General features: G+C 41.6%; 1 protein-coding gene across 1 annotated transcript; it reads left to right on the forward strand.

Annotated features, from left to right (window-relative positions):
- The first annotated feature begins 239 nt into the window (after positions 1-239).
- Positions 240-10232, forward strand: LOC139910690 (prostaglandin D2 receptor 2-like). Its single transcript, XM_071898068.2, has 3 exons — positions 240-364; positions 3533-6272; positions 10019-10232. The coding sequence occupies exon 2, from the start codon at positions 3540-3542 to the stop codon at positions 4914-4916; it is 1377 nt and encodes a 458-aa protein (XP_071754169.2). The 5' UTR covers positions 240-364; positions 3533-3539; the 3' UTR covers positions 4917-6272; positions 10019-10232.
- The last annotated feature ends 1036 nt before the right edge of the window (positions 10233-11268 follow it).

Raw genomic sequence — 11268 nt, forward strand, 5'->3', positions numbered from 1 at the left:
CTGAAATCCAATCGAAGCCTTTGTTTACACATATCATATTTCTGTTTTTCTCTGTCATCCCGTATCCTGCTGCTTCTGTCTATCTCCCTATACCTGTTTGAATCTATTTCCAAGTCCATTCAGATTTACACACATGCTCACACACTCATCAGCCAGTTTGTCAGCATATGGGGCGGGGCAAAGGGGTTGAGGGGGGTTAGGGGGTGGTGTGTTCTGCAACTGTCGGTGTCGAAAGGTGTAGAAAGTGACAGAACTGGAGGGATGAGTGTCTGTGACCGTAAGAGAAAGAGGAAGGGAGAACGGGAATTTGGACTGAAAGATTTTTGGCTTTCTCTCTGCTCTGTGAATGCAAAGCAACATCTTGGTGAGTGCTACCTCAACTTCTAAATTTATTCACGCTGCATAGTTCACCAGAGGAAGAATGTAGTTGTGATCACATTAGCAATAAGTTGAAGTCTGCCGCCTTTGTGTGTGTCCGATGAACTATGCCTATTACAGTATCCCTGTCATTGCATGTTATGATAATATTGACTTTTCATGGTCTATTTTGCTCTGCTGAGTGGGCCTTAATGAAGCCAGCAGTGCAAGTCTTCCCTTTATTAGCCTGTTGTTAACATGTTAGTTCCTTGTTCCTGTTCCTATGCAGCACATAGGAACTTTGTTAACAAAAGTGCTGTAGTCATACTGGCACGCACAGTGTGGTATGTTTCCCCCATTGGCATATTTGGCACAATAGTCACAATATAATTTGGTATAACAACGGGAATAGTTATGATAGCATGTACATTTTTAATGAGCATGAATATTTAAATGTATACCAAATGTCAAAAGCGTCCAAACAACAACAGAGCAAACCAATAAGGAGGAGGGAGTACAGTGTGAAAGACAAGAGAGGTTCGGAGGTAATTGTAATTTTTATGTCAACAATAATATTTGTGTGTGTGTGTGCGTGTGTGTGTCTAAGAACAGTAGCCTAAGATCCCCAGCAGCCCTAGATCTTAGGCAGACACAATAATTAATGGAATTTCTTATATAGCACTTAATTACATTAAATGCACTGCTGGCTCACATTTACACATTAATAAAGCCAGTACAGTGACCCATGATGCAAGGACAGAACTCTGTGTGGGTAGAAATCTGATCATGAGGAGGGAGTGTGATAATAAAAAGGTGAAGCTGCACTGTCTGATACACCTTGCTGGTTCAATAGTTTGGTAGTGACAACAGACAATTTTAGTTATTTATAACAGTTGTGCCATTGAGTGGGTCACTTTGCCCTTTAATTCATCTGAATGATCATCGTTGCCAGGAGACATCTGCTTCTCAGATTGTGTTAGTCAGGTTTTCTTTGATTTAAAAGGCAGAACCTATATTAATAACAATACATCCATAACTCCAAATACATTGCAATTACTTTGTTAGAAATTGCAACCACTGATTTATGGCCATACTACAGTACTGTGCAAAAAAAAAAAAATCTGTAAAGCGAAGATGCTTTCAAAAATAATGAAATGAAACGTTTCTAAATATAAAATAAATACTATAAAGAGCAGTCTACTGACACTAATGCAGAAAATAAATAAATAATCATCTAAGACAAAATTTATATAAAACATCTAGGGTGCCTAAGACCTTTGCAAGGTTCTATATATTCAAGTCACATATTATTTATCACTTGCATCTGTACCATAAACAGTTGAAACACACCAAGAAGACCACTCTCTCATAGGAGAGTGGGAGTGTGAAAGTGGTCACGTCAGTGTTGCATCATGGGTGAATTTGCTCATACATGAGGTCTGGGTCTTCATGTGCAGACATGGCACTGTATTTATTTTGTCTGGGCAGTCAGCATCAAGTGCTGTGACTAAGTATGTGTGTTGGTGTTGGTGTACGTGTGTATGAGTGCGTGTGCATATGCGTTGTGTGATTTAACACAATTCATCGCCCCCATACAAATGTAAACACAGCATTATTACTGAAAAAGGCATAGCATTAAGTCATTATCTCAACAACAACAAAAAAAGCATTGCATCACTCCCCCCCTGACAGTAGCATGTTGTTGTCTTCTTGGCTTCGCTAACACTCCCTGACAATTGCCAAAGCATGCAGTTGCCCAAGAGCTGGTATGTGGCTAGGCCATGGGAACAGGCTTTGACATGCTGCTTCTGCTGATGGGGAACAGGACATTCTGCAGCCCAGGAAAAAAGATTCAGGACGATCTAGGTTTTTTTTGTTTTGTTTGTTTTGTTTTTTCCTTTTTTTTTTAAAGAACAAGGGACAAAACAAAAACTGTGTGCCAATGTGATATATACAGTATAATAGTGTTATTGTGTGAGATTGGGTTCACACCTACCAGCTGGTATGTTAGGAAATTGCCCTTGGCCTTTGTCGAGTGCAGTCTATGTGTAGCCGAAGGACAGTCATTCAGTTGCCATGTCATCATACTACTTCTACGGCTGTAGAGCAGGATATGATACATTAAGTGCAACTTTCCTTGTACTTGTTATTATTGGCTGCTTGTATAATTGAAGATCTAAGAATTTAAGCCTAATATACTATTGTACTCATTATGAGCCACACTGGAGTGACTTAAAATGAGAGTCAACTGATGTCTAAAATGCCTCAGTGTCAGCTAAATATCTAAAATGAAAAGGCAATATTATCAGCAGCTTGCAGCAGTGCTGATTTGCGGTTAGTGGACTAAGTTTGACAGTACTGCCAGAAATAATACTTCAACATGATTAATTATCTTGACTCATGTCAGTGATATTGTTTATTTAATTCTTACTATCATCAACTTAATTACCATAATTAAGATAAGATCTTCTTTCCACAATATCCAAGGCAGTAAAGCGAATTTGCAAGTGATTCATAAATGATTAACAAGAGAGACAATTATGCTGTTTTGATTTGATTTAGTCATATAAAGAGGGATAGGGTATTGAGTGGAGATTTGTCAGCTGTCTGCAGGCAAGAACACATCCAGTATCAATATCATCATCGTTATCATCATATCACCATCATGGTATTACGATTTACAGGTAAATTGGACCTCACCACAAAATCACTTTCGAACAAGAAGAGGCACGTACACCAACTTCTTGTTGTAATCAGTTTTCCATTGCGGTGATTCAGTGATGCACGTCATATGCATGCATAGCTGGGTCTATTTGACTGTATCGTACATACTGTAGGCTTCTTGTATGGAAGTTGAGAAGTGACAAAATTCAAATACAATCATGAAATAGATTTACATGTTTGAAAAAGCATTATTACTGCCAAAATGAAAATTAAACTGAAAACTTTGCACGCCAAAGCATAACTGTGCCATATTTAAAATGAAATTGAAGTGAAAACGTGAAAATGTCTTTACACCAATATACAGATTTGCCTCTCTTCTCTTTTATCTTCTCTCTCCCTCCCTCTCATTCTTGTTGTTCTTCTTCCTGCTCTTCTGCTTCTCGGCCTCCTCTTTTAGCTCTTTGAACTCTTGGTGCATTTCACATAACACCACTCTCCTCTTTTCTTTCAGAGCACTGATGTCAAACATCACGGGGGGGCTGTTCTGTCCCCTGCTACAGACCATGCAGGCGCACTCACTCAACAACAACACAAAGGCCAATATGGTGGTGGTGTGCATCCACGGCCTGGTCTCCTGCCTGGGCATTCTGGAGAACGCCCTGATCCTCTGGGTGGTGGGTTTCCGCCTGCACCGCCGCACCGTGGCCTCTGTCTGGGTGCTCAACCTGGCCATGTCCGACTTCCTGGCCACCCTGACGCTCCCCCTCTTCACCCACTACCTCCACTCCTCCCACAGCTGGGAACTGGGTGGCCCGCTTTGCTCGGCCCAGGCTTCCATCTTTTTCCTGAACATGTTTGTGTCTGCCTTCCTGCTGGCAGCCATTTCCCTGGACCGCTGCCTTCTGGTAGCCAAGCCAGTATGGAGCCAGAATCATCGGTCAGTGGCAGGAGCGTGGAAGGTGTGCATATTGGGTTGGTTGTGGGCCGCAATTAATGCATTTCCTTACTTCATGTTCCGGTCAGTGACCAAGAAGGCGGATGGGAGGAAACTGTGCTATCACCATTTTGCCTTGTATTCATCTACTCAAGACACGCTGGACAGGGACTGTAAGGTGCGGCAGGCAGCAACAGCCATCTCCAAGCTGTTGCTAGCATTCTTGGTCCCCCTGGTGGTGATTGCAGGGAGCTACATCCTATTTGGTCTCAGTCTAAGAAACAGGAGGAGGAAGAGGAAGCAGAGTGTCCACAGGCAAAATGGAGCACTGCTTGTGCCAAACCCAGATGGGGCATCAAGAACTACAAATACCCCTGGGACCACAAAAACTAAAAATATCTCACTTCAGCCTCTAGCCTCCAAACAAACTTTGCCCCTGACACCTACTTCCTTGTTCCCATCCACCTTGTCTAACCAGACCAATCAGGGCCTGTTGTCCCAGAGCTTCACCAAGATGGTGACGTCTGTGATCGCAGCGTTTGCACTGTGCTGGGCTCCCTACCATGTCTTCTGCATGATCGAGGTGGCAGCCCAGTACCGGCCCCAGTGTCTGTCTCTGGTGGAGGAGGGGCTGCCCATAGCCACAACATTTGCATTCCTGAACCCAGTGCTGAACCCCATTCTGTACGCCTTCAGCTGCCCCCACTTCTGTGTGAGGATACGACAGAGTCTAAGTGCATTGTTTGAAGGACTGGTAGAGGAGGGAGGAGGAGGGATAACACTGGTCCCAGGGAGGAGTAAGAGGAGGAGGGGGAGCTCAGCAACTCCAGTGTCCCCAAACAGTCCAGGTTCACCCCAAGCCCCCTCCACACCCTCTTCCCCCAACTTTCAACGTAGCCTCAAAGCCAGTGACATGGAGGAGGCAGGACAAGAGGAGAAAAATAGGATGGAACATGTCTGAAAGTTTCAAAATATTGGATTTACAGCTTTATGTTTGATTTAGTGGAAGACTGAGGCTTGATGTAACTGTAACCGAGCCAGATATTTGTCTATAAGACTTAATTATATGACTAATTTAATGAAAGCCACTGCAAGCTTGTCACTTGATCACTTTGGAATTAAAGTGAAAAGCATTTGGAACGGACAGAAGTTAGTGGTCTGGTGACACTGACACTGATATTTTTGCTTGGAGCCAAAATATTTTGCACAGTATTTAATGGCTTCAGTCACTGTTGTTACTGAAAATCATATTTTTTTCTCATTTGGTTATTTGGATATTTTGTCCACCATGTGCAATTGTGCTTGTGTGCAACTGTATCCTGTATATTTACATTTAAGAAAGAAACCACAAATAACTATAACTAATCTCATGTAATCATTACATTCCTATATCCTGAATTCCCAATCAGAAATTCCTCCTCTTTTCCCTTTGACACAGTCAAATGTAATTATGATCGTAAAAAGAAGAGATGCAAACTGCTTTTTGCTTTGGCATCTGCATACAGATTTCAACCACCAGAGAGCAGCCTATGATTATGTAGACTGACAGATTATGCTTTTCAGGTCCTGTAATTCAGGACCATTCAAAGCCTGAACCACTGAACTTCTGACTACCTTTCTGTGTGATTGTATTTTATAATTTATGCTATACATTATGATTCCCTGTCTCAACACTGCCACTCCAATTGTCTGCCTGCACCACACACAGTCAGGCACGCACGCACACGCACACGCACACGCACGCACACGCACACACACACACACGCACACACACACAGGGTGAGGTGTAATGTAGGCCACAGCAGTGTGGGATTACCATGGAGGTAGTTGTAATTTAGAGAGAATATTAGAGAGTGAAGATCCAGAATATAAAGAGAGAGCAGGATTAAACCTAACGGGTCAGACTGACATACACAGTTCCACTTTCCTCTCAGCCATGCAGTTCCAACAGATTATCCTCCTCTCTCTCTGCCTCCCTCCCTTCCAGTCTCTCTCTCTTCTCTCTCTCCAGTCCTCTATGTGTCTCTCTATCCCATGTCTTTGTGACTGTTCAATAAGCCGTCTCTCTCTCTCTTTCTATCTCCTTTTGCCTTTCCGTGGCAGAGCAAACAAGGGGAAGACTTTCAGTTAAGTGATGTGCAAAGAGACTAAGAGGCAGAGGTGAGAAGAGAGGAAGGATCCCTCCCTTCCTTAGAAACCTTGCCAAAGGATCCATGCCAACCTGTCTCCTGTCTCCTGTGAACATGACACTGGGGGATGACTGGAGGGACGGGGTTACAGTGGGTCTGAGGAAAGTTATAGAGTGACATTTTGAAAGGTGAGATACTGTTTTTCAGTTCTAAAAAGCTGTCAGTTTACTGTTTTCTAGTGTTAAACAGTATATTACATGACATACATGACATGCATGACGTGTGGCTGACATAGAAGCCACACTGGGGCGTATCACACTCAGAAAATACATTTTCCTGGCCATTTATATTTCAGATGGCATTAAAGCTCCTCCTTGCTTTCAGTGTCTCCTGCTACATCTGGCATACCATCAGATGGTCCGTCTGAAGAGTTACTAATGGAATGATGCAGAAGTAGCAAAGATTAGAGGTATATTGACTGACAACTGCAGAAAAGCGAGAAATGTGGATAAAGAAGAGATAGTGGAATAGCAGGACAATAGTAAGGGCATTGACAGGATTAGGTTTTGAGAATGATAAAACCACAGAGATTACAGTCATTGTGAAAAAATCAGCAGGTATAGATGAGAGACAAGGAAAGGATGAGAGAGAGAAAGAAACAGTGAGAGAAAGAGAGAGAGAGAGTAGGTAGAGGGAGGGGCAGTAAGTATTGCTTTAAAAGGGTTTAATGCACTGCTATACTTATAGCTGACAGATGCTGACTAGAGAATTAAGGTTGAGTCGTGCGTCAGTGATTTTCTTTTGACCATCATGCACTCAGACACACACAATTGCATACATACAGTACACACACGCACACACACACTGGACAAAGTGGTGTGTGTGCAAACATGCATATAAACAGGAAAGCGAAGTGACTCACCCTGATTCATACTGTATATGATTCATGCATTGGCCTTACTGAATCACATCTGAGCACAAATTAACTCTCATGACAAACTTGCTGATAAAAGATCATTTGAGGCTGAATCAACTTTTTGAGTTGGCAAATGCCAGTACTGTACTCACCCCTGGTCTTCAGGATAAAAATAAATAAACAAATAAATTTAAAAAAGTTCTAATATGTGAAGAAATCCTGTTAGAGAACTCGCCTCTTGCTGTCAGATCCCACTGGTGGTGACGGACAGCACCTGGCACTCCGTCTTCTGCCTAAAAGTTGCCTAATGGTTTTTCAAGTCTGAGGGAGAGAAATTTATGCAAAACAATTCTGCAGCTTTATCAATCAGCATGCAGCAGCATGTGATTTTATTTGCCTTGACTTGTTAAATACTTTGATTCACTACTGAGGAAGTAGGAGTGACCCTGGTTTAAAGTGATGTTTAATTTCCTGTTTCCAGTTCAATCTTCCAAATCTTATGAAAACACAAAACTGCGTAGGTTTTCATTGTTTTGAAATAATAGGTATGTCAAAGGATATTGGCAAACTTGTGGAATCCCCCAAAGATGAATCATTAGATTTTCTTAGTAGATTTTATTTACAGATTACTGATTGCTGCTATAGTGTTTCTTTTACATAGTGGTAGGTTGTTTTTTCACATGGTTGCAAACTGTCAAACTGTTGGGGACTAAATATTTTCTATTGCAAAATCACAATTCACAGGAGTAAATTCAATTACAGGTCTGTTCAATCAGGACAGCCTTCTTAAAGTATATTGCTTGGTACAAAGTGTTCAAAAGCATGGATAAAATACACACACACACACACACACACACACACACACACACATACACACACACACACACACACACACACACACACACAGCAAGCAGCCCTCTGTCTCTGTGTTACACAACCCTCCTAGATCTATGTGCATATGTTTAACACGTTGGTCACGTAGCACTGAATTGGGAAGTAAGAGGTCACAGGAGAGGATTACAGTGATGTAATTACAAAAAAATACAGAATATTTATTGTAAAATGTTACAGCTAACAAAAAGTGATCTATTTAGATTACAGTTTGACTAATGGAGCGGTTTACCTGTTGGACTGTACAACAATGTAGGGGGAAATGTAGTCAGCTACTGTACAGCAGTGGTTCCCTAAAGTGAGAACCACTGCCTCTTGGGGGTTAGGGTTAGGTCAAAGGCATCACTGCTCCTGCCCCACCTATAGTATAGAAAGTAATACAATTGTACACTAAATCATATCTAATGAGAAAACTCTTCTCAGATGGGCTTCCTTAGAGAAAAATCGGATCAAATAGGGGTCTGTTCTCTAATACATATATGTATGGGAGCCCCTGAGCCAGAGTATCATATATTTGTGACCATCATATATGTAGGGTGTGTGTTGTGTGTGTTTGCATGTGTGTCTTTGCGCATGCATTGTGCGCATGTATGTGCCATTGTACCGGCCCATATCGTGAATGTAATAAACAATGGAAAGCACTATAAAGCGCAGAGGATTGAGGACAAGCCTACATCAGGATCAGAACAGAAGAGATCAGAGAGAGAGACAGAGAGAAAATAAATGCGGGATTATTGGAGATGTCACATACATAGATAGAAAATAGTGTCAAGCTCAAAAAAGACAAGATGTGCGCCCAACTGTTACTGACAGACTTTGTTTTGGAGCCATAATAGTTGTGGTTCAGGAGCAGGAGTCTGTTTCACAAAACAAGTTCAACAAATCATAGTCAATCCTGGCAAACTGGTCTCATGAAGATGGTTATCAACTTGCTCTGCCAACCCAGGATTTTCCAATCCAGCTATGAATGCATTCAAATAACAGGGGCGGGGTTTGTATAGCCAATCACAGGCAACATGGACAGATCCAGAACAGCGTTTTTAAGATAAGATGAAACTTTATTGATCCCTGTGGGGAGATTACATTGATGCAGCAGCAAAAAGTAATAGGATTCAGTGAGGAAAAGGAAATAGAATATAAGCACACAACTAGAATATAGAATTAAGCAATATAAATAGTATAAAATAATAAAAAAAAATTTCAGGTCCGCAATTTGTTAGTGATTTCCTAGAAAGGAACTGGAAAGAACCATGATATTAGAGTTCAATGGTTGGCAAGTACCTTCTCATTTCTTTTGCGGTTTCCAAGAAAGAAGTATGAAATGAAAACTGAAGTGGTCAGTTTGAAATTGATAAGGAACTGTACATTTCTAAAAGACTTTCCAGGAAAGAACTGCAAAACTATAAACTATTTCTAGGAAAAATGAGAGGCAGAGGTGGATTTGGTCATTCATATAATTATATATATGAAATTAGAGGAATAAGTTATTTTTTGTACCAACTCCACCATTGAAGAAATTAACAGTTCCTTTCTGGGAAATTATTAGGAAATTACAGAAAATTAAGCATTACCCAATAAAGCAATAGACAAATAATGTAATAATGGGTTATGTAAACAAATTCTGCCAACAATTTCAACACATGAAGTAGACTGTAAAAGTGGGATGTATGGGAAAGAAATGGATTACCAACATTTATGTTTTTCTCTCAAGAAGAACAAACTATTATAATGAATAAATATGAGCAATACGAAAACACTGTAACAGTGAAAAGTAACACTGCTGCCAAAGCTAGAGAGGAATGCTGGACGAAAATTGCTGACTGTGTAAATACCTAAATAAACAGGCTTATCACTGCCCCGTCATTAAGGCACAGTATTCATACTTTTCACTGATACAATATGTAGTCGCATTTCATTCATTATTGATAACTATAGTCAACTAATGTAAGCTACCTGGTATTTGTTAGAAGCCCTCTTTACCCACTAATCTCGCTTCGTGAGACAGACCAGGACCACACCTTCACTCCACCGCTATCTGTCATTTACCTTTGTAAGCCTACAAACCTGTCTGCTCTCGTTCTGCCATGCCCCTCCCTCCCGCTTTGTTCTCTCTCTCCTCTTTCCCAGGGTTCCCATGGGGGGTCGGTCGTACCTGGGAGCTAAGGTGGATCCTTCACCAGCACCTTCTCCAAGCCACAGTCAACACAGTTCAGATACTATCTCACTTCATCAAGATACAGCAACTTTACCATCCTAATCTTATTTTGTGTCATTAAACATCCTAAAACTACATTCAGTTGATGGTGTAGTCATTTGTATACCCTTATAGACAACATTGTATGCAAACATTGTATACCTTTTTTGGAATAAAGTAATTCTTGCAAGTTAAGGCAGTGTGCAGGACTTGTTTTCCTATTTGTCGAAGGGATTCCTCCACAGAAAGGATGCCAGAGTAAATTACACACATCGTGTGTACTGTGTAGCGTAAACACACACACACACACACACACACTCACACTCACACACACACAGCTCATGTCCCATGGGATGAATGGCTGATGGAAGCGGAGGTAGATAATACAGATTTAACACAAAGTGTATGAACAAACAGATTGGAAATTACTTCTCCATTCATTTCACCCTCAGAATGCTTGGCTCTCTAAGCGGGTTATTGTGTGTGTGTGTGTGTGTGTGTGTGTGTGTGTGTGTGTGTGTGTGTGTGTGTGTGTCTGTGCATGCGCGCGTGCACGCGTACATGTGCATGTGCGTTAGCATGTGTACGTGATGTAGATAAATAAACAGAGAGAAACCAAGAGAAAAAGGGATGAGTGAGAGGGATGCGGATACAAGCGGAGGGATGAAAAAGAGAGAGGGATGGATATTGATGCAGGGAGAGGGATGAAAGAGAGAGAGGGATGAGAGAAGGAGGAGCAACAACAGTAGGAGATATGCCTCAGATTATCAACCAGTGTCAGATGCTCTAGAGACAGATAAAGAGGAGGAGTGGACAGGGGGAGAGAGAGGACATCTATGCAACCTGGGCTGTGAAGATGAATGACGCGAGAAGCATGTCGTCCATGGAGGTGCCAGAGGGAAAGTTAATGAAAAAGGTCAGTTAATGTGTGTGTCAAAATGGGACTTTGCATTGTCCCTGATCCTGGCACTGTTCCCCTTACCAACTCAACAAAGTATAATCTGGTGGAACAGTGTTTGCCAGACTAGGCCTGGCTGGCATGGAGGCACCGGCGCGTGTGTGGGTGTCATAAATGGGTCGAATAGTATTTGCAGATAAGTTTAGACAGAGTGAAAGTGAAACTGACAGTTTAAGTCAATTTAACTTTCTATCTGAATTGTCCTGATACAGTATGGTGTGTGTC

Source organism: Centroberyx gerrardi, chromosome 3, assembly GCF_048128805.1.
Source record: "Centroberyx gerrardi isolate f3 chromosome 3, fCenGer3.hap1.cur.20231027, whole genome shotgun sequence".
NCBI lineage: Eukaryota > Metazoa > Chordata > Actinopteri > Beryciformes > Berycidae > Centroberyx > Centroberyx gerrardi.